The sequence below is a fragment of the Oryctolagus cuniculus genome, chromosome 3 (genome assembly GCF_051225735.1).
Source record: "Oryctolagus cuniculus isolate XC-2025 breed Fujian yellow rabbit chromosome 3, ASM5122573v1, whole genome shotgun sequence".
NCBI classification, from domain to species: domain Eukaryota; kingdom Metazoa; phylum Chordata; class Mammalia; order Lagomorpha; family Leporidae; genus Oryctolagus; species Oryctolagus cuniculus.
The window spans coordinates 66,654,699-66,678,632 of record NC_142869.1 but is presented as its reverse complement, the minus strand read 5'-3'; the positions used below and the strand labels follow the sequence as shown (position 1 = coordinate 66,678,632).

At 40.1% G+C, this 23,934-nt stretch overlaps 1 protein-coding gene across 4 annotated transcripts in view; it reads right to left on the bottom strand.

Annotated features, from left to right (window-relative positions):
- Positions 1-238: 238 nt before the first annotated feature.
- Positions 239-23,934, bottom strand: part of GPR155 (G protein-coupled receptor 155) — a 48,950-nt gene continuing 25,254 nt past the window's right edge. Inside the window, exons 8-17 of one of the 4 annotated variants that reach the window (XM_051848500.3) lie at positions 23,820-23,904; positions 23,636-23,726; positions 22,131-22,341; positions 21,863-22,024; positions 16,137-16,241; positions 12,382-12,518; positions 10,495-10,590; positions 7,534-7,598; positions 5,564-5,701; positions 239-2,590 (exon numbers count right to left, since the gene is read on the bottom strand). In XM_051848500.3, the coding sequence (XP_051704460.1) occupies positions 2,545-2,590; positions 5,564-5,701; positions 7,534-7,598; positions 10,495-10,590; positions 12,382-12,518; positions 16,137-16,241; positions 21,863-22,024; positions 22,131-22,341; positions 23,636-23,726; positions 23,820-23,904 (1,136 nt within the window). In that variant the 3' untranslated portion in view covers positions 239-2,544. The remainder of the gene's footprint in view (positions 2,591-5,563; positions 5,702-7,533; positions 7,599-10,494; positions 10,591-12,381; positions 12,519-16,136; positions 16,242-21,862; positions 22,025-22,130; positions 22,342-23,635; positions 23,727-23,819; positions 23,905-23,934) is intronic. The other 3 variants (XM_051848498.3, XM_008258765.5, XM_002712193.6) reach the window with 3 other exon arrangements.

Sequence of the window (23,934 nt, the reverse complement as noted above, 5' to 3'; positions counted from 1 at the left end):
GACAGTGCATATTTAAAATCATGAAATGTATGAAAAAGAATCTAATGCCATATTGACTTATTCATAAAAAAATTAACTGAATGCATAATTGGCTGAGGCCCCGTACAGAGAACCCACAGGGGTGTGAAGAATTGAACTTTCTCAGGAAACCATTTAAGAAAACATTGAGAACTTAAAGAAAAGACCTCTGTGATGGCTTCTGCATTATTCAGATTACTCCAAGAAAAGATGTTGGCAATGCAAGTTAAAATAGACATTTTATTGAGAAACTTGCTTTGTCAGTGAGAAAGTAACAGTTACAAATATATTCATTTAATAAAATTAGCATGTCCTTAACTCTAAAAAGAACTCTTAAAAGCCTTTATTATCTGAAACTGCAGATCATTCTGATCCAAGTTTTTCTTTTAGTGTCTCCCGTGGAAAAAGATTTTCAGATGCCTTTCCTGCAAATAACAGAACATATGTAGTATGACTTGTTCACAAATTCCCCACTTGAGTTTGAGTTGCCTGCATGCGTGTGAATGAGGATTTCTGTTACTGTAACTGTAAAAGTCTCCTGGCACATCAGTGAGGCCTTACACTTACCTCTGAGCATTCAGAGTTACAATGTGGCCATACATTTTTTAAAAAATTTCTGTAGCAAGACAATTCAACTTAAAAACATCCCCATTACCTAATCACAAAGTTGGTATAGGTTAGTAGTATACTAACTTACTTGTTAAATTTGTATAATTTATTGTTAAACACACAGGTTTCCATGCAGGTTTCCTAAAAAAATTATATTTGTTACATTAAAAGGGCAATGACACCAACCCTATAAATTATTTTCTAAATGGCTTTTATATATGAGACACTAAAAATGATATAATTAAATACTTAAAATGTGTTTTAAATAAGTTAGACCAGCACTAACACCTAATAATTAAGTAGATACTCGATGGTCATGTGAATTGATCTCTTTTTAATTAAGATAAAGCTCATATGAGGGTTCTATGATCTGAATGTCTGTATACCCCCAATACACATATGTTGAAATCTAATCCCAATGTGATGGCATTAGTAGGGGCTTTTTGGGAATTGATTGGGTCACGAGGGTATGGCCCTCCCAAGTGGCATTGGTGGTCTTAAAAAGGGCTGAGTTCTTCGCTTCCCCCAGGTGAAAAACAGAGCAAGAGGCACAATCTGTGAATGAGAAATTAGGCCCTCATCACACACTGACTCTGCCAGTGCCTTCATCTTGGACTTCCCAACCTCCAGAAATAAGCTGTCTAATTTATAGTGTTTCGTTATAGCAGCCTAAATGGATTATGATAGACATTAATATTTAGTAATTTTAAAATGTATAGATTTTTTATACATGGTTACTTAAAAAATAAATTCTAAAGGTAACAGTAGGAGGCTAAGTTCTTAAATTTTAGCTTGAACTGTATAGGTTTTTTTTTTTAACTATAAGGAATAAAATAGTAGTTACCCTTCTGTCCTATGATGCTTTGTGAAAACACCATAAATAATATATCACACAGCAATGATTCTGTTGACAGTAGTTAAATGAATATGCTCAAATCGTTATTTGTAGTACAAAACAAAATATCAGATGATATTTCTGGTGAAGGGCTGTGGACATAATCTGTGGAGGTTACATTACCTTCCTAAGTGCAAAGGTTAGTACTGTGGATAGAAAAGCAAGAAAAGATGAACCTTAAAAAAATAGTGCTTCTAGACTGTGAATGAGTAATATTCATCAAGAAAATGGAAAACATAAAGAGAATAATACCCTCTTATTAGAAACATTAAAATTCTTTTTTTAGGAAGTGCTATCTATAGTGCAAAGTTGTCATAATTTAAGGTTCATTTCCTGCCAACAGTACACTTGCCATGGCAACGTAAAGAAACAGCTAGTTAATCTGATATTGATTCTGAAATTATAGCAAACATTTACAGAAAACAATGAGTTTTAAATGTTGGCATATTACTGTAATTTATAACAATTATTATTCATTATCAGAACTTTTAAATTTTGATTTGTTTTTTTCTTTTTCCCAAGTCAGTTTCCTCTGTGTTTCACATATACATAAAAATCACAGAATGTTACATGAGATAGGAACACATCTTGTCAAACTTCACAGAAGAGGCAGCTGAAGCTCAGAGAGTTTGTCACTTGCCCAAGTCACACAGCTAAAAAGTAACAGATCTGGGGCTAGGGTATGATTCCATGTGGGATTCTCTCCTTCATAATTTAGGTGTTAGGTGAAAGTGAGGAAGGTGATGAATGTTCAATTTCTTTATATCTTTCCTCATAGGCGGGGCTTGCATTAATAACAGGAGGACTCTGTTCAGGGCTCTTTTGAAGAAATCTGTAAAACAAGTACTCATCCCGAAACTCATATTCATTGGTAATATGTTGGATGACTCCCCCTTGCACCAGTCTATCTCCATATATCACGGCTTCACCACGGTCAGAGGCAAGACCAACTTCAATTAGCCAGTTTACCAGGTCACAGCCACAGAAGGTCCCAGCAGAAGTCTTTGCACCACACCTGTATGTCAAAGGAATGATTCACCCATATGTTCTGTAAATCTGGTATCAGCACTGCATGACAGAGGACAACAAAGGAAAAACAGAAGGAAACAGGGAAGACAGCAATGATAGTTAAAAGCATGGCAGGAATGAGACTGTTCTGAGTTTAAAGGGTTAGCTCATATAACCCTACATAGGCCCACTGGAGGAAAAGAAAAGACACCAATAATGTTTGTGAAAACAGGAATGATTAAACAATAAAAAAATGAAATAGATAATACAAGTGTATCTTAAAAGAAATTTTTTACAGCAGCATGGCCTTTTATAATCAAATCTGGTAGACAGATAAATATCTATTTTATAGCTTGCTATGTCTTAGTTATACTAAGTAATTCAATTGTCTTAAAACATTATATATTTCACAAGGAGTTAAGTGACTATTTTTACTAACCTATTCATCAAATTTTATTTCCAGCTTGTATTGCCCACATGGAGCCTTTCTTTTTGCCTCAGCACCAAAGAAAATCATACTGATGTGTTTGTCAGGAATTTGATTCATTAGGAAGCAAAGAAAGAATAGTGAGATGTCTTGCTACAAATATAAGATTTAAAAAATGTATTTTGATTATGAATCTACTTAATTATTAAACTTTATCTTCCTAATGCAAATGTGGGATGCCTTAAGTATGAACAAATGAATAAGGAAAGAGAAGTGCAAAAAAAACCGAATTATATGAATTTTGTGCAGTTTTATACAAATATGCGATCGATAATACAAATCTGTCCACAAGCATCAGTCAAGCTATAAAACAGAAGTGCTCGACAGCAGGAAACAGTGGGTGGAGGTCAAGAGGAAATGAGAAATAGTCATGAAAATTTGAAAACATTTAGCCATAAGTGAATATATACTAGTTTCAGATATTAATTAGTAAAAGAAAAATTAATAAATACAAAATTTTCATAAAATCACAATATTTTAACATCAGTATTTCACTTAGAATTTGTTTCATAACTGTAAATATCACTTTCAACAAAAGCTTGAATACTCATTTGGCAACCTGTCTGAGCCTTCTTTCTCCTTGTTGATCTTTAATTTATAGAATCACACTTTCTGTCCCAGACACCAGCTGAGTAGCATTTGCTTCCTGATGATTGTGATCAGGCAGGTGTAACAATAGCCCGTGGAGTTGTACAGAGTGTCAGAGGATGTGACACTACAGACCACAGTGTCTGGAAAGGGGTAGAGTATGGACCAGCTGGTGCCTATTCAGCCATCTGGGCCCAAGGCAGCTCAGCAAATGGTAAGAGCTATGTTTCCTGACAGTAGTCGACAAGGACAGTAGGTCTGAGAGAGCTAACATGGAGTTCTCTTTTTTAATATCAAAAAGCAGTTTAAATAGTTGAAAGGTGCAAGTATTTGGCTGAGTAGCTGAAACACTAGTTAAGACACCCATGTCCCACACTGGAGTACCTGGGATCGATACCCAGCTCCAACTCCTGACTCCAGTTCCCTGCCATGGTGGTGATGGGGTGATGGCTCAAGAGGTTGGGTTCCTGCCATCCACATAGGAGACCTGTATTGAGTTCTTGGTTCCCTACTTTGGCACAGCCCCATCCTGGCCATTGCAGACATTTGGGGGTAAACCAGCAGAGGTCAAGTAGTGTGCTCATGCTTCCTCTGTTTCTCAAATAAGTAAAATAAAATTATTGAAACTATCCATAGATTGTATCTTCAAATTTTATGGTCAGAAAACTTTTTTTTTCATAATTTATGATTGCCAGAAAGTGGGCATGGTCCATCATAGACATTTTTGTTATCTAATTCAAATAACCCCAAGAATCAGATATTTTAAAGACAGGGAAAACTAAGGTTTAGAAAATTGAACACTTCCAGTGTGACATACACAGCTAATAAGTGAGTGTTCAGGAGCTAAGTTCTAGTATTTTTTTTTTTTTCACAGGCAGAGTTAGACAGTGAGAAAGGTCTTCCTTCCGCTAGTTCACCCCCCAAATGGCCGCCATGGCTGGTGCACTGCGCTGATCCGAAGCCAGGAGCCAGGTGCTTCCTCCTGGTCTCCCATGCAGGTGCAGGGCCCAAGCACTTGGGCCATCCTCCACTGCCTTCCCGGGCCACAGCAGAGAACTGGACTGGAAGAGGAGCAACTGGGACAAAACTGGCGCCCCACCAAGTTCTAGTATTAATCCATACTCATTGAGTCTCCTTTCCACTGTCTATACCAGGTTACCTTATGATTATAGTGACATGTATGTTAAACAGAGTGGCATAATATATGTAAACAAATCATTCTGAATGGTATCATATTTTCATTTATACACAAAATTATTAGGTTCTTTACATTGTTTTTTTTTTCCTGTGACAACCAGAAATGGTGTAACATTTGTTTATTCTAAGTTCATCATTTTCTGCTATCGCATATTCCATTAGAAGAATGAATATGTCACATATTAAAGATTAGAACTTGAGATGAAATATGAGCAGCAGAATTAATTAAGAGGCATAAATTTCCTTTCATTTTCTTGACAACAGCATTAATAATATGAAATACCACTAGGAGATGGGAATACAAAATTATTTCTAAATCCAGTGTATCTTGAAGCTTTGTGACACTAATGGACAACATGCAGTGAATGCTAATGTTCTACCACACCTTGGTTCATTCTACAGTTTTTACATTTTGATGGAAATCAGAAATTATAACATTTTAAAAACAGCAAAATCAAAGTGATGAAACTCTTTTACATGCTATTTTTTAAATGAGAAATTGACCCACAACTATTTTGCCTTTTAACATATGAGGGAACTTCAAAGTGTCAATTGGAATTAAAAGATACATTTAACTTGGTGTCCCCAATTTTTTAATTTAAATCTATGCAGGTATTTCATTTTCCACAAACTTTTCAAAGACCCTTTATAAAGGAACAATCACGTATGGTCATTCCTGGCTCAATTATTTGGTTTGTTAGAATCAAAAACCAATCATCTCAAATATAGTTCTCTGGAATGTGTACTGGCAGTTGGCTTACCTTCTTTCCTTGACGATGTTTCGGATACAGAGGTCACGGTGATAATGCATAAATTGTTGACAGGTCATTTTTATTTCCTCAGAAACAGGAGGATCCCTGTTCTCTGCTGTTTCTTTATTGTTCCATAAGAATTCAAGTCTGAAAATTGAAATTTAAGGAGACTATTTTTAAGGAAAGAAAAACACTCCCTGCCTTATCACCCCATCCAAAAGGCTGTTCCCAGGCTGTCATGCAGCAGAACTGTCATCTCTAACACCCGGACATCATTAGTCTCTGAAGCAGAAACATGCTTACTCTATATATACTTTCTTTTTTTCTTTTCTTTTTTAAGATTCATTTGTTTATTTTAAAGGCAGAGTTAGAAAGGCAGAGGCAGAGAGAGAGAGAGAGAGAGGTTTTCCATCTGCTGGTTCACTCCCCAAATGGTCACAATGATGAAGTCAGGAGCCAGGAGCTTCTTCTGGGTCTCCCATGTGGGTGCAGGGGCCCAAGGACTTGGGCCATCTTGTACTGCTTTCCCAGGCCACAGCAGAGAGCTGGATCGGAAGAGGAGCAGCCGGGACTGCAGCCAGTACTGCAGACAGCAGCTTCACCTGCCACGCCACCGCATGGGCCCTGTATACACTTTCATACTCATGGGCTGGGGTAGGGAACCTGATCATGTCATAAACCCTTTATATATGTTTGAAAAATTTAAGCTTCTACCAATAAATGTTCCTTATTCCTCATTCTACTGTTATAAAATACAAAAATAACTCAGAGATCAAGTATTTTTGCTTAATCATTTTTCAATTTCTGTACCATAGAGTCAAATGGTAGGATCTGGAGCCCAGAACAATTTTGTTTCTGTAGATCAAGACAACAGAACTGTTGACTGTTCTACCTGATAAACATTATGAAGCTGATAACCAAGTTCAATGACCTTCATATTATGTTTTTCCTCCTTCATGAAGTGATTCTGACCTTAGCAACTACATCTTGATGATGATGTAGAATAAGAAGAAAAGAACGAACAGTTACCATTTTCTAAGCATTTTTCACAAAGTTGGAAGGATAAAACTCCATTAGCATTTCTAGGATTTTTACTAAGTTTTTTTTTTTTAATTTGACAGATAGAGTTAGCAGTGTGAGAGAGAGACAGAGAGAAAGGTCTTCCTTCGTTGGTTCACCCCCAAATGGCCACTATGGCTGGAGCTACGCCGATCCGAAGCCAGGAGCCAGGTGCTTCCTCCTAGTCTCCCATGCTGGTGCAGGGCCCAAGCACTTGGACCATCCTCCACTGCATTCCTGGGCCACAGCAGAGAGCTGGTCTGGAAGAGGAGCAACCGGGACTAGAACCCGGTGCCCATATGGGATGTCAGCGCCACAGGCGGAGGATTAACCAAGTGATCCAAGGCACCAGCCCCTTTTACTAAGTTTTGACTTTGAAAACAAAGAAGGAAATACAAGGGTTTGCACTCCCCACCCCACCCCTTCCTCCTATCCCCAAGTTGGAGTATTCCCATTCGTTATTTTGCATAAAGAAATCTCCAATCTTAATATAAAGATCACTAGGCTAACAAAAAAGTTTAGAAAGGAAACTTGGGTTTCTCTAAGTTGTCATTTTGCTAGAAGAATCCTGTTGTCAAGGAAGAAAGACAATCAAGTATAGACTTTTGGGAGCACACCACCTACTACTTCTATTTCTAAAGAGACTTTCAAGTTTCATTTAACTTTATGTAGTTAATGGCACAGATAGAAGTCAGGGATCATCAATTCTTGTTAAAATGCAAATTACAATGCTGGAGTTGTAACAGTTCTTCCTATCTTCTCTCTGCAATTACTTTGCACAAATATGTGAATCAACAGCTAACCTTTGTGGTGTTCAGCAGTCTCTAGCAGTAACTAAAGTTTTAAAAATATCAGTATCGTAATAGAATGGCCCTGTCATCACCTTTATTCAAATAGATTTATCTCAAAACTAAATTTACCTTCTTTTGAAAGGTAGGATGATTAAATGTTTGTCCAATCCAAAGATTCCAAAGGAAATAAATCCCTAGGGAAGAAAACAAAGTTACCTTTTCTGAACTCCACAATAAAATTTTGAGAGCAAAGAGGGAAGTTGCCAAATGTAGTGCTTGAGGAAGCAGACATACACTGAACAGAGCAATGTATTAAGTGGAACACACAAAGCAGGCTCTCTCAAGTTCAGTGCCTTGAGGCAGATAGGATACTTGACTGCCTCTTCCTAATCCTGCTTTCCTACTAATTCCAATGAGTGATACAAACCAGTGCTGAGTAACCATATTTGCTTGACGGTTTACTGAAGAAAACTCAAAGCATTCCAAGGGCTGTAATGTCTTTGTTTTTTCTTTTTTGAAAAGAAAATGTCTCCCACTGTGTTTACTTATTTCTGTGAGTTAAAACTTCATGATGAGTTATGTAATTAATAAATGCTGCTGCAATATCTAACTATAACACAGTAAATGGACAGAATTCATATAAAGTGAAACTGGCTAGTGGTTAGGGGAAGGGCTTGAAGGATTTGGGCATGATGAGGCAAGTGGCACTAGCTATCAGCCACACGTGGGAACACCTTAGGACTGCCTGGGGAGAGAGGAGTTTGGGAGCTGTTTTTTGTTGGGTACTCTGAGGGAAGGATCCGAGTGCAGACTGGTGGGAGGTGGGATGCAGAACGCAATATAGTATTACACGAAGGACCTGACCTTTTCCACCCCAAACGAGAAACAGCCAGAAGGAAATATCTTACTACTCGTCTCCAAGAGGAAAATGAGATGAGAGTGGAGTTTGTGCACCTCTTGCTCCTTTGAATCACTTGGGCTATATGTTGTGTGGACAGCATTTTAAATGCAATATTTCAGGCATTAATTTTTGTTCATAAGATACCCCCTTGGAATGAAGCTTTCTTAATACCAATCCTGGGTTAGCTCAGCCTGGAGTGGGCTTTTTGAGTGCAAAGTGCTAAGAGTATGAGTTTTCAATCTAGTATTTTAGACATGGAGTCAGATCTGAAACAATATCACAAGGTCAAAATGGATATCAAGTAACTTTTTTTAAAGCCATAAACTCTGTTTCCATTTCCTACATTGTTTTTGTTTTTTTTTACAGGTAGAGTTATAGACAGTGAGAGAGAGACAGAGAGAAAGGTCTTCCTTTTCCGTTGGTTCACTCCCCTAATGGTTGCTACGGCCGGCGCTGCACCGATCCGAAGCCAGGAGCCGGGTGCTTCCTCCCGGTCTCCCATGCAGGTGCAGGGCCCAAGCACTCGGGCCATCCTCCACTGCCTTCCCGGGCCACAGCAGAGAGCCAGACCAGAAGAGGAGCAACCAGTACTAGTACCCGGCGCCCCAACCGGGACTAGAATCCAGGGTGCCGGCACCGCAGGCGGAGGATTATCCTAATGAGCCAAGGCGCTGGCCACCTACATTGTTCTAATGCCTTATATATCACATACCCTAAATAACCCAAATATTTTAATATTCTCTAACTCAAACCTGCTCCAATACCACCTACTGTTGGCACGAACGTTAGATTCATAGAAAAACAGTGAATATTTTTAAAAATACTCATGCCCAGATCTCCTCCCAGGTCAATTAAATCAGCATTCAAGTAACCCTCGGGATGCTCATACTATAATAAACTCATAGAGGTCTTCTGTGTCTAGACAGAGAGTTTCTTTGTTGTCTCCTACAATAATGACCAAAAAACTTGGAAATATTTTAATAAATTAATGTTAGGAAACAACTTATAGGTTTATCTACTGACAAATGTTAACCTACTTATATGGCAAATTATTTCAAATTTAAAAGGCAAAAGCTCAAACAGTATTTTTCAACCTGATATTCAATCTGTGGGCTAATGTTCTCTATTTTAAAAAATAAGCAGTTAATGAAAAGATCAAATTTTAATTTTGCACATAAAAAGTATTTTCCCAGTATGTAAAATGTCATATTTCCTTAAGCATCCATTTTAATAGTGACATGAACATAGGCAATAGTACCTACTGTATTATTTCATATAACTTTAGTTTCCTAGTTTTTTTTTTTTAAACTCATTGATTTTTATTAGGAAGGCAGAGGAGGAAAAGGAGGGGAAGGAGGAAGTGAAGATGGGAGGAAGAGGGAGAGGGAGAGAGAGAGATATCTTCCATCTAGTTTGTCATGCCTACATGCCCACAACAGCTGGTGCCAGAAACTCAATATGGGTCTACCACATGGGTGGCAGGGACCCAAGTACTTGAGCCACCAAATGGCTGCCTCACAGGGTGTATTTTAGTAGGCAGCTGGAATCCAGTAGAGGTGGGACTCAAGCCCAGGCACTTGGATATGAGATTCAGGTTTCCCAAGCAGCGTCTTCATTGCTGTGCCAAACGCTCACTCCTAGTGCCCTAGTTTTTAAATTGACAATAATAATACCAACTCCGTAGGTATTGCTGTGATATTTAAATGAGATAATGAACCTGGTAACTATGCCTGCCCAAACTTATATACCACATGATTTTTTTTTTAAGATTTAGAGTCCTGTTGTTCAAGAGATATTAAAATAGAAATGAAATGACATCCATCAATTTAAGTAGCTAAATTAAAGGCTCAGGAGAGGTAAGTTATTTTCCCAAAGTGAGTTATTAAGATCACAATAAAGTTTAAAAAGAACTTAGGGCATTTTGTTCCTGCTTAAATTATTCCTTATCTCAAAATCAAAGCGAAGAACTGTTTGGTATTTCTGGTTGAAACGGTGTATATTCTGATGACTTGAACCAATATAACACTTTCTCTCTCCTAGGAGACAGGCAGCTGTCAGCTGTCACGTATAGCAGCAGCTGGCAAACACACACAACCCATCTGATTCAGAAGAAAACAACATCCACACCCCACCCCCAGCAGCCCATCCAGGAGAACAAAAAACCCACGAAGTTCTCAGTAAATAAGTACCTGGCCAAAGTTAAACACAGCACAGAAAAACTGTAACTCCACATACAGTCTTCCAGGCTCTTGGTTGAATAGCCACCATAAACAACTGGAAAGATTCTGTGAAGGGAAGAGAAAAACGCACTCTGATACAAAGCGAGCTAATCATTTCTCTGCAGAGCACAGTACAATAACTTATCTTCTTAATTATTAAGGGAGAAAAGACTAAAGGGAAAAACACTGAGAGAATATAGAGGCTTTGTCTTTCAAACAAGAGGTTTCAACCTCTCCTCCTGACAGATGTCACTCAAACAGCATCTACTCTGATCTGATTTGAAGCAAGACGACATGAGCCATAATACAGAAGCTTACATAATGTATCTGCACTGTCGACTAGCCTGAGACAGGACTGATTTTAAAATTAGCTCTACACAATGAAAACAATTACACCACTAAGCAGCAATTCTTGGCAGCATTTCTTACTTTTTGATTTTTGTTCTTGAACAGCAGTTACGGTGGTGCTAGCTGCTATCACACTATGTAATGGGCATCCCAGTGTGAGGTTTCCTTAACAGGCTAACTGGCCCATCTCCTACTCCTAAGCAAGTTACACTTGAATCATCTTAGAGAATTATGTAATAACTGATGATTCACAAGTGAGACCATAGAACTGATTTTTAAAAATGTATATTTATTTTCATCTATTTGAAAAACAAAGAGCTAAAGAGAGACAGAAGTCTCCCCCTCAGCAGGCTCACACCCCAGATGGCCACTACAGCCAGGACTAGGCCAGGCTGAAGCCAGGAACCAGGAAGTCAATCCAGGCCTCCCATATAGCAGGAGCCCAAGCATTTGAGCCATCTGCTTCTGCCCCCTAGGATGCATTAGAAGTAGAGTAGCTGAGACTTGGACCAGCAATCCAATATGAGATTCAGGCATCCCAGGGGGCAGCTTAACCTGCTGTGCTACCATTCTGTCCCCATAAAACTAATTTTAAAAACTCCTCTGGTAGTTCAGTAAATGCATGCATTTTTTTAAAAAGTACTATGTTTCACTAACAAAATCATCAAATTAAAAAAAATTTCAATATCTAATGCTGGTGAGAGCACTTTATATAGTTATACAAACCCCTGGAAAACAACTTAGTAGAATACATCTAAAGTCACAGAAATGGCTATATTCTTCAATTCAAGGTTCTCAACTTTGGGAATCTATCCTAAGGAAACATAATACATGGAGATATTTATTGTAGCATTTTGAAAGCTATGAACAATTGACAAGGAAGTAGGTGAGGAAATTACAATACATCTCTTATTACTTTACAACAGCTGGGGCTGGGCCAGGTGGGAGCCAGGAGCTCTATTCAGATCTCCCAAGTTGGTGGCAGAGGCCCAAGCACTTAGGCTATCTTTTGTTTTTCCCAGGCAGGAAGGTGGATCAGAAGCAAAGCAGGTAGAACTGAAACAGGGGCTCCAATACGGGATGCCAACATTGTAAGCAGTAACTTAACCCACTATGCCACAATACCAGCCAAGTTAAAATTATATATTTTTTTAAAGTTTATTTATCTGATGAGTATCTTCAGAGAGATAGTGTAGGTCAGTCAGGTACCTTAGGAGTAAGCGGCCCTGTACACATAATGTAGTCATCTAGTTTTACCAAATTCTAGGTTCACAGCATAGAATGATCAATGGATTCTAATCAGGAAGAGCTACTGGAGCATGTAGACAACAAATAATGGGAATGATTATTCTCTTCCTTCTAAAACATTTAGCAAAATATTGGGATTCAGATGACTTCACTGCCATGCCCCTGGAAATCAGCAACTTAGTTTCTCCCAGATGCCTGGATAAAACTTTCGTCAGACATTTAAAGGAATAGACGCAAAACAAAACCAGAAGAAACATTTACAGCAAACAGGCCAATGATGAGAAGTAAACACAGCAGCACGTGTCGCGTCAGTTGCTGGTCTCCGCTCTGGAGATACTGTTCCTCTTCCTGGGCTAGGATACAGCTCTGGGAGTTACAGCGACTCTCACAGCGATCATCTAGAAAACAGTGTGCACAACAATTTTAATCAGAGCTTTTCATTTGAATGCATTTTAAATTTATAATGACTTCCTAAGAGAAACAACAAAAAAGCACATTCAGCTAAGAATCAGTATATAATTTTAGATGAAACTGGAAGAAATCTCCTTCATGTTTTAGGAGAGTTTCAGTTAAGAATGTTTTTATCTGAAACAACACAAGTACTAGGCAATAGTTCCCTTTAACACCACTAACAATTTTTTTTGTAGCTACATAATTTATTTATGTATTTTTGAAGATTTATTTATTTTTGTTTTTGAAAGTGAGAGTTACAGAAAGAGACAGAGAAACAGAGAGAGATCCTCCATCTTCTGGTTCTCTCCCAAGATGGCCACAACGGCCTGAGCTGCACCTATCCAAAGCCAGGAGCCAGAAGCTTAATCCAGGTCTACCACATGGTTAGCAGGGGCCCCAACACTTGGGCCATCCTCTGCTGCTTTTTCTAGGCCATTAGCAGGGAGCTGGATAGGAAGTGGAGCAACCAGGACATGAACAGGTACCCATATGGGATGCCAACATTACAGTGGCTTTACCAGCTGCTCCACAATGCTGGCCCCTATAGCTATATAACTTATGCTATACAATTATGTTAACAAATTATTTAAGGGGCAGGCACTGTGGCATAGCGGGTAAAGCTGCCACCTGCAGTGCTGGCATCCCATATGGGCGCTGTTTCGAGTCCTGGCTGCTCCTCTTCCAAACCAGCTCTCTCCTACGGCCTGAGAAGGCAGCAGAGATGGCCCAAATGCTTGGACCCCTGCACCCATGTAGGAGACCTGGAAGAAGCTCCAGGCTCCTGGCTTTGGACAGGTGCAGCTCAGGCCATTGCAGCCGTCTGGGGGAGTGAACCATCAGATGGAAGACCTCTCTCTCTCTCTATCTGCCTCTGCCTCCCTGTAACTCTGCCTTTCAAATAAATCTTTAAAATACATATAATTATTTAATTATATATGTAATTATTCAATTATGTATATAATTTTTAAAGCCTAAATTGGTAATTCAAGTTTGACCTCTGATAAATATATACTTGGGCTCACCTATTTTGGTTAAATAAATAAATAAATTTAGTATTACTTCTTACCCTTTATTAAAATTTGCCTTAGGGGGCCAGTGCTGTACTATCCTGGCTGCTCCACTTCCATCCAGTTCCCTGCTATTGTGCCTGGGAAAGCAGTGGAGGATGGCACAAGTGCTTGGGCCTCTGCACCCGTGTGGGAGACCCAGAGGAAGCTCCTGGCTCCTGGATTTGGCCTGGCCCTACTCTGGCCGTTGCAGCCAATTGGGGAGTGAACCAGTGGATGGAAGACCTTTCTCTCTCTTTCTCTGCCTCTCCTTCTCTCTCTGTGTAACTCTGACTTTCAAATAAATTAATTAATTAAAAAAATAGTTAATGGCATGGAGGAAAGTTCACAACACTGCTAAGTGAAAGGAGAGTAAGCTTTGTAGTATGATCTCATTTTAATAAAAATATTATTAAAAATTCTACATATATATGTAGATATATATCCAGTATATATACCTATATATATCCATGTATATATATAATATCCAGGTTTTAAAATATTATATATAGATGTTATAAAAATGATAGAAGTAAATTTTACTATCTTTCATTTGCCTTTTTCATATATCATTGTCATTTAACAACCTAAATGTAGTATTTATTTTGCTTTTGTGCTATGCCAGGGAGTGAGGAGTAAATTTCATTAATAAACTCTAAAAATTCTATTTGTCCATGTTTTGATTTATTTCAGGCTTTCTTTTAAATTATTTCAAGTTTGGGAAGGATACTAAATTATATGACTAGCTGAAGTACATATACAATAGCTCTCATTTAAAAAAAAATTTATTGATTTCAAAGGCAGAATGAGAGAGACAAAGAGGGAGAGAGAGTGAAGTCTTCCATCTGCTGCTTCACTACTCGACTGGTTACAAGAGCTAGGTGTAGGCCAGGCTGAAGCCAGGAGCCAGAAGCTCCAACTGGGTCTCCCACATGGGTGCAGGGGCCCAGGTACTTGGGCATCTTCTGCTGCCTTCCCATGTTCATCAGCAGGAAGCTGTATTGGAAGCCAAGCAGCAGGGAGTTGAGCCATGCTTCAACGTGGAAAGCAAGCATCACAGGCTGCCACCTTCCCACTGTGCCACAATGCCAGCCTTTCAGTGAGTCTCATTCTGTAGAATTTTTATAAATATGACCAGAAAATGTAAGAAATCCTTATAATTTAAGTTTTCAGGCACTAACATCATTAATGAGGAAAATGTCAGGTAAGAAAAGCCTATAGAGATTTTGGCAAAAAATCAAAAAAGTTGTTTAAGTAGAGAGCATGTCCAATTTGCTAATGGGCTTTATTACTGACATATTATGTAAGGAGAAAAAAAATAAGGAAGAAAGCTTTGGAAATGCAGATGTAGAGAAACATTAGGTATAAAAAGAAGCACATGGGGCTGGCGCCGTAGTGCAGTAGGTTAATCCTCTGCCTGCGGCGCCAGCATCCCATATGGGCACAGGTTCTAGTCCCCGCTCCTCCTCTTCCAGTCCAGCTCTCTGCTAATTCCTGGGAAAGAAGCAGAAGATGGCCCAAGTCCTTGGGCCCCTGCACCCGTGTGGGAGACCCAGAAGAAGCTCCTGGTTTCTGGTTTTGGATTAACACAGCCGTTATGGCCATTTGAGGAGTGAACTAGTGGATGAAGGACCTCTCTCTCTCTCTCTCTCTGCCTCTCAAATAAATAAATCAATCTTTTAAAAAAAACCTTATAAGAATCTTTTTCTAAAAAAGATTTATTTATATGAAAGGCAGATTTAAAGAAGGGGGAGAGACAGAGATCTTCCATCTGCTGATTCACTCCCCAAATGGCTGAATGGCTAGGGCTGGGTAAGGCCACAGCCAGGAGCCAAGAACTCCATCAGGGTGTCCCATATGGGTGGCAGGGATCCAAGGACTTCGGCCATCTTCTGCTGCTTTCCCAGGCACATTAGTAGAGAGCTGGATCAGAAGCGGAGCAGCCAGAACTCAAACTGGCACTGATATGAATGCCAGTGTCACAGGCGTGACTTAACCTGCTAAGTTCCCCAAACTTAAATTTTTTTAAAAGATTTATTCATTTGAAAGTTAAAGTTAACACAAAGAGAAAGAGAGAGAGACACAGATCTTCCATCGGCTGGTTTACTCCCCAGATGGCCACAACAGCCAGCACCGGGTCAGGCCAAAGCCAGGAGCCAGGAGCTTCTTCCAGGTCTTTCACATGGGTGGCAGGGGCTCAAACACTTGGGCCATCTTCTGCTGCTTTTCCCAGGCCATTAGCAGGGAGCTGGATCAGAAATGGAGCAGCTGGGACAAGAACCGGTGATCAAATGGGATGCTGGCACTGCAGGTGGTGGCTCTACCCACAAATGAGTATTCTGTCTATGCATGACTGTCATCCTGTTAGCACTTTCCCCATCTCATTTGGAAATCCCTATTCCCAAACTGTGTTCCATGTTACAGCTCCTAGAGATGTTCTATGTAGAGTTCTTTTGAAGTATAGGGATAAGGAATCATCTGTCTCTTCAGGCCATTCTGATAGCCAGAGGCACTTACTTTTCTCAAATGAAGGGGTCCCAGGTCTACTGGTGCTCGTGTTTGCCACTGGCTCTGTTGATGGGCAGTGCAGTTCACCATTCCCAATGGAGCAGGAGCAGCAACCTGCAGAGATGAAGTAACATGTGAATAACAGCAGAAATGGACAAGTCCCAGAGCTGCAAAACACAGAAAAATCTACTCATCATGCACTTCGCATGCAGTGGAAATGTTTTCATATGATACCTATCAAAAAGCATTCAAATGTGCTTATACAAAAACAAACATTTAAAAACTTCCAGACAGGGGCTGGCGCTGTGGGTAGTGGGTAAAGTTGCTGCCTGCAGTGCCAGCATCCCATATGGGTGCTGGTTTGATTCCTGGCTGTTCCAATTCTGATTCAACTCTCTGCTATGGCCGAGGAAAGCAGCAGAAGATGGCCCAAGTCCTTGGGCCCCTGCACCCATGTGGAAGACCCAGAAGAAGCTCCTGGCTCCTGGCTTCGATAGGCCCAGCTGTGGCCATTGCAGCCATTTGGAGAGTGAACCAGTGGAAGAAAGAAAGATTCTCTCTCTCTCTCTCTCTCTCTCTGCCTCTGCCTCTCTGTAATACTCTGCCTTTCAAATAAATAAATAAATAAATAAAAATTTAAAAGTTCCAGACAAAAGGGTAGATCCTTTACATGTCATCTCCTCATCGTGTAAGACAGGGAAATGTCTTATCCATGCTGTTTTATTAGCTGCTGTGCTTGAAGAAGTAAGAATCCAAACACCTTCCTAAAAATACAGCTTTTATTTCATTACTACACACACACTTGGCCTCTCTCTCTCTTTCTCTCTCTCCAACTATCCCTAGATTATTCAACAAAAGCCTTCCCATCTTTGAGGATTCTTTAGGGTCCCCCACAAATCTCATGCTTTTTTGGGTCTCAAGGCATAGGCTGACAAGCATGGAATTCCCACGCTTGTTAATTCATCCAAATCCTCTTACTGCCTTTAAGTTCAGCTCAACAATCACTTCCATTCCGAAACTGTCTCCTATTAGTCCAGAAGATGCTGTAAAATAATTACATACTTTTTTTTTCTTTCAAATATATACCGCTGAAAATCTCCTGCTAGTTGGTGGGTGAGGAGTTTACAGAAGTCACACTGAGACATCTGCCATGGAGCTGGAATTTTCGCTCCACCCTGAGAACTGCACGTGGTACCCTTTCCAGATCTTACACACACGCAAGTACAGACATGGTGCTCCTTGACATGCATTATAATAGAATCACTTCAGTGATAAACTTATTAAAATTTCATGTGCTAGAAAAATGAGTAATTCTTAGGTTGAACCTTTCATTGAGAAAGTACTTAAATTCTTCACTGATGTTCATAAAAATAACAAGAGATTTCAAGGTATTAAAATGACAATCTATAATAAGCTATTATGAATGTCTTTCTAAATTTAAGATAATGATGCCATCTCAAGGTTAAAATAGAACCAGAGAATAATAGAAAAGAAAATAAAGACATGATCTGGGCCAGCCCTCTTCAGCAATTTGGGCTTAACTCACCAAGATAAAAATTATTAAGAAAATATACAAAGATACTTTAAAAGTTTGTGGAAAATAAAATTAAAAGTATTTAAGTTTATCTGAATGCAAAAATTTCTTCAAATTTTTCATAATATACATTTTACACAATTATGAAAAACATTTAAACTTATGTGTATTGTTTTAATCTACTTAAAAGACAGAGTGACAGAGAGAGATTGTCCATCTACTGGTTCAATCCCCAAGTACCTACAAGAGCTAGGACTGGGCCAGATTGAAGCCAGGAGTCAGGAACCCCATCCAAGTCTCCTACATGGGTGGCAGAGGCCCAAGCACTTGAGTCATCATCTGCTGCCTCCCAGGCTGCATCAGCAAGAAGCTGGATTAGAAGCAGAGAAGGCAGGACTTGAACTGGCAGTTCATTATGGGATGTGGGCATTGAAGCCTGTAGGTAGCTTAACCTACGCACCACAACACCAACCTCCTCACCCCAAAATTTTTGTACCAAAGTCAAGTCATACTTTTAATTCCGTTTCTCTACTAACTTCTTAAAGTATCCTGTGTGTAAGACCAGCTAACTGGGGCTGGCACTGTGGCACAGTGGGTTAAAGCCCTGGTCTGAAGCACCATATGGGCGCTGTTTCTAATCCTGGCTGCTCCTCTTCTGATCCAGCTCTCTGCTATGGCCTGGGAAAGCAGTGGAAGATGGCCCAAGTCCTTGGGCCCCTGCACCCACATGGGAGGCCCGGAAGAACCTCCTGGCTTCTGGCTTCAGATCAGCTCAGCTCTGGCCATTGTGGCCATCTGGGGAGTGAACCATCGGATGGAAGACCTCTCTTCTCTCTCTGTCTCTACCTCTCTCTGTAACTCTGTCTTTCAAATAAATAAAATAAATCTTAAAAAAAAAAGACCAGCCCACTCCAATGACATACATATAGGAAATGAACACACATATACACACACATAAATGATTATGGCCACCATAAAAAGAGCTGTGGCAGTTTCTGCCTTCAAACATAAGAAAAGTACATAAGTAGCCCATCAGCCACCTTAATTTACTGAACCTTTTTTCTCTAAATAGGTTACTTTTCTTATTAATCATAATTCTATATTTATAATATATGCAAGTCATGGGTCTCTGACAGATGTGTAGCAAACGGCAGAGGTAAGTGAACTATTTTGGATTACCCAGACTGGGGAAGTCCAAGGCCAACATGCAGGGTGTTATGGGTGAATACTACTAGCAGAATAAAAGTGAGCAGGATCTAAGGAAAGAGAATAACCAAATAGGTTGGAAATTTTTTTCCCTCAGGAATACCAGTGACCAGGCAAATAAAGATGTGTTTTGCTGTCTGCTTGTCAGGGTAGCTTCAGAAAATCCTGATACACCTCACCCAGGCATCCATCTAACAAATATCACTAGCATGTACAATAAGCCTGACAGCATGCTAGGTGCTGGACTACAGTGACAGGGAAGTCAGACATAGCACTTGCAGACAGACTACTGGGTTACACAGATAATTTAAAAAGAAATTATAAGGGGTGGGTGTTTGGCCTGGCGGTGAAGCTGATGGTTAAGACATCGCCATCCCACATCAGAGTGCTTGGGATGGATACCCGGCTCCAGCTCCCAATTCCAGCTTCCAATTATTGTGGAACCAGGGAGGCAGTGGTGATGGCTCAAGGAGTTGGGTTCCTACCACCCACGTGTGAAATCTGGATTAAGTTCCTGGCTCCCAGCTTCATGTCCCCCCCACCCCACTGGCTGGCTCCACCAACATTTGGGAAGTGAACCAGTGGATCTGAGCACTCTTGTGTGTGTTCTCTCTCACTCAAATAAATACAAATTTTAGAAAGCAATAATAAAATAGTGAGATAAGAGGGAGACAGAAGTACAAACATTGCAGAAGGTTTCTTACAGAGATAAGGAGTGACTATTTTCTGACTTGCCATGCTGCAGTTGCAAGTTAGCTTTCCTACTAGAGATGAGGATGACGGGATTTAGAGAAAGTCTTTAAAAAAAAAGACAGGTAAAGAGGTAATAGCAAAGGTCTCTGGGCTGAAGACCCTTCACTTAAGTTCCCATGGATGTTCTCAGGTCTTTGGTAGTTCTAAAACACTCATGGGAGCAGATGCAGAGAGCCAGCTGGAGGAGGTGGTCATCAAGCCCTGTCTGAAAACAAGAGGCAGATTAGTTTACAGGATAAATGCAAGAGTGTGCAAAGAGGGCCGGCGCCGCAGCTCACTAGGCTAATCCTCCGCCTTGCGGCGCCAGCACACCGGGTTCTAGTCCCGGTTGGGGCACCGGATTCTGTCCTGGTTGCCCCTCTTCCAGGCCAGCTCTCTGCTGTGGCCAGGGAGTGCAGTGGAGGATGGCCCAAGTACTTGGGCCCTGCACCCCATCGGAGACCAGGATAAGTACCTGGCTCCTGCCATCGGATCAGCGCAGTGCACTGGCCACAGCGCACCGGCCGCGGCAGCCATTGGAGGGTGAACCAACGGCAAAGGAAGACCTTTCTCTCTGTCTCTCTCACTATCCACTCTGCCTGTCCAAAAAAAAAGTGTGCAAAGAAAGTGAGGGGGGAAATCATGTTGGGCATGATGAGAAAAGTACTCCAGGCTCAGTGAAAGCAGCTTTTAAATTTTAATGAAAGCATAAATATAATCCTTCAAATTCAGTTTTATAAAGGAAAATGGACTAGCTCCAAAAAATGATGACATAGTCACAAATGAGCTAACAGAGAAATCAGTGAGCTCCAAGCTGAAAGGCTGTGAAGTGAAGGCATGAAGTGAGCAGTGACAACTCAAGTGCTGGTACAGGCCAAGAATGGAGGTGGGTTCAGGTGGGTGGAGCCAGGGCAGCCTGAAGGGGAGCAATGGCAGAGGAGATCTGAACAGGGTATGGCCAGGCCATGAAAGAGCTCAAACACTAGGTGAATGTTATGACCTCAGAGGCACTGCAAGACCCTCACAGACTTGGCAGCACAGCCTGATGTGACCAGAACTTTGTGGAGACTGATTCGGCCTTTTTGCATAAAATAGACTGGGTCAGGAGTCCTGAGAGGCATCGTGGTTAGGGGGGAATTACAAGAATCCGCAGAAGCTGGAGGTCAAAGTGGGGGTGGTGGGGCCAAGGGGAGATGAAGGACCTTGTGGAGGGAGAGCGACATGCCTTGAAGACACACTGGCTAGTTTGAGAGGGAGATAGATCTTGAGCCTGGAAACCTTGAAGGACAGTGGAGCAACTGAAAAAAACAGAACTGTTAAAGATGGATTACATTTGAAAAAGGACTCAGTGCCAGCTACATACTCAGAGATGTAAGCAATGCATGTGTAGGCAGCAGGAAATCCAGGATTGGACCTATATAAAGGGGTCATAGTAGAGATCCAACTTCAGGAATCATATATAAAGGGTTGACACTGAAGCCAAGAAAACATATCTGTCTCTGTGACCCAAGAATTATCATCCTAGGAAAAATCTTGACGTACACTTGGGGAGACGTGAACGAAGATGTTCACTGCAATGCTGTTTCTAACAGCAAGATATTTTAAAGCAACCTAGATGTCCATGAGTATGGAAATGGATAAATAAAATTTGGTACATTCATATAACTGAGCATATCTACAACATGAATAGATTTCTAAAAATACTGATAACTATACACTAATTGTAATATAAAACTTATATAAAAAATCTAAAAACATGTAAAACAATACTATGTATTTTTGTTGGAAAATTATACATATTCTAAAAGTATAATAAGCTGCTCTGGAAGAATACAGAGCAAATTCATAACAGTGATTACTTCCAAGATGAACAAGAATGGAGTAGGCTCAAAAGATTTTGATTTCACTGATAATGTTCTACTTGTTTTAAAAAAGAAAACCCCTCAGGTCCAAGGAAGTCTTGGAATTTTGTGAAAGATATCCTCACAAAAATGCTTATAAACAAAAATCAAATGAATTTATAAGCTCTTTCTGCTATTGACTATGATATAAGTTCTTAATTTGACAAAACCTATGATATTCAGGTTAGTTCAAAGACGTTTCCTTAAACAAAACAGAATACACTACAAAGGCATGTAACAGGGCAGGCATTTGGCCTAATAGCTAATTAAGATGCCACTTTGGGATGCCCACATCCCATATCGGAGTGCCTGGATTCAAGTCTTGGCTCCGCTCCCAATTCCAGCTTCCTGCTAATGCGCACCCTGAGAGGCAGCAGGTGATGGCTCAAGTAGTTGGGTCCCTGCCGCCCATGTGGGAGACCCGGATTGAATTCCCAGCTCCTGGCTTTGATGCAGGCATTTGAAGAGTGAGCCAGCAGATTGGAGATCTCTCTCTGTTTCTCTCTCTGTCTCTGTATCTCTGCCTTTCAAATAAAATGAAATAAAATAAATGGATAAATAAATAAAAATTGTAAAATATTTTTTAAAAAAAAATGCATGTAGCAGTTTCTATATATTTAAGGATCATACTTGTTTCTGGGATGGAACTTGTAAACAATTCTGGTTCACTTGTCGGTTCTGGACTCTCTTCAAAAGCAGCATTGCCAGGCTCCATGACTTTGTGGCTCTGAGACTGGTCAAAACCTTCATAGCGCCCTGCTTGGCTGGTGCGGTTCATGCACATGAGTGATGTGCCAGCGATCGCGATGCTGCAGAACAGGGTAACTGCCGTGATGATCATCTGCCAACATCAGCAAAAGGTGTTAGGTCACCTTCACAACCCCATCTTGAGATTCTTAGTATAGAAGGTTAAAGGCACTTTTTGGGTAGGAATTAACATCCCCACAGCAATAAGACTCTAGAACAGTAGTTCTTAAAAACGGGCAAGAGTATGTAATGAATGCATGTTATATGCAGAGAAATAAGGGTTTATTTATATAAGTTTCTGGATACTTCTTTCATTCTCTAGCAACTGGTTACCAAGATAGCCATTGGTTTCCTCAAGTGATCTACATGATTTCTTACAAACCTTTTCTGCACTTCTAAGTTTCTGCCACTTCTGTAGGTAGTTCAAGCATACTTCAGTCAACTAGAGACATTTTTATGGTAATGATACCAAAAATAAGTAATTGTAGCTAATATTTATTGAACACATTGAATGCTAGCATTAGTCTATGTCCCTTATATATATAAAATCTTATTTATTCTCATAAAACTCAAAACTGCAAAGCAAACAAAAACTGGTTAAGAGATTAAAAGTAATTCAAGAAATTTCAAAGAACCCCACATATCCCTAGGCCTTATCCCCAAAGAATTCAGCAGAACTCACAAGCCTCCCACTCTAGCTTTTTAAGCATACTTTTCCCCAGATACATTTTTTTATTCTAGAATTTATTTTTATGATATTATTAACAGTCAAGAATTTGGTGGGTATTTGGCTTAGCAGTTAAGATGTTCGCATTCTCTATCAGAATGCCTGGCAGCTCCAGCTCCTGACTCCAGCTTCCTGCTAATGCAGACTGTGGAAGCCAGCAATGATGGCTCAAGTGATTAGGTTCCTGCCACCCTTGTGGGAGACCTGGATTGAGTTCCCAGCTCCCAGCTTCAGTCCCTGCCTGGCCCAGCCCAAGGCCATTGCAAGCATTTGGGGGAATGAACCAGTGGATGGGCGCTGTTTGTCTGTCGGTCTCTCTCTGTCTCTCAAAACAAACAAGTTTTTTGTTATTACTGCTATCTTATTAAATGGGTTTCAGTTGATCACTTTTTTCTCCAGGAGAGGAAACATAATTCACAAGCATGTTTAAAAGAAGACTCAATAAGTAGCAAGCATTTAGAAATTTTTAGCTAAAAATGGATTAGACATGCAAAATGCTCAACATATTTTGATGTATGACAAAATGATACAGGAACACCAATAGACATGTAATAAGTTGGAAGAGATTTGCAAGGTTAACTTAAGGTAAGTATAGCAAGGTACATAATCAAGCTCAAAAAAGATGTGCTCAAGAACAGAACTGCCAATAAACTCTTCCCACCTGCTCTTTTCCATAAAAGAAGGCTGAGTCAATGCTATCTCCATTGTGCTTTCCAGTTATCAAAAGAACACCAACAAGGAGAGCAGGAATTCTATAACAACAAGGGTTATTGAGAGAAAAAGAGAGAATGAATAGTAACTGTATATATGGAAACATGAAAGCAAACACAAAACCACCAACTTACCCCCAGCCAGATATTATGATGATTCCAACAGGAATTTGTACACTCTCTCGCTTTTTCAAAAGAAACAAAGAAACTGCTAGAAGGCCTAAGAATAAGAAATAAAGATGGACATTGA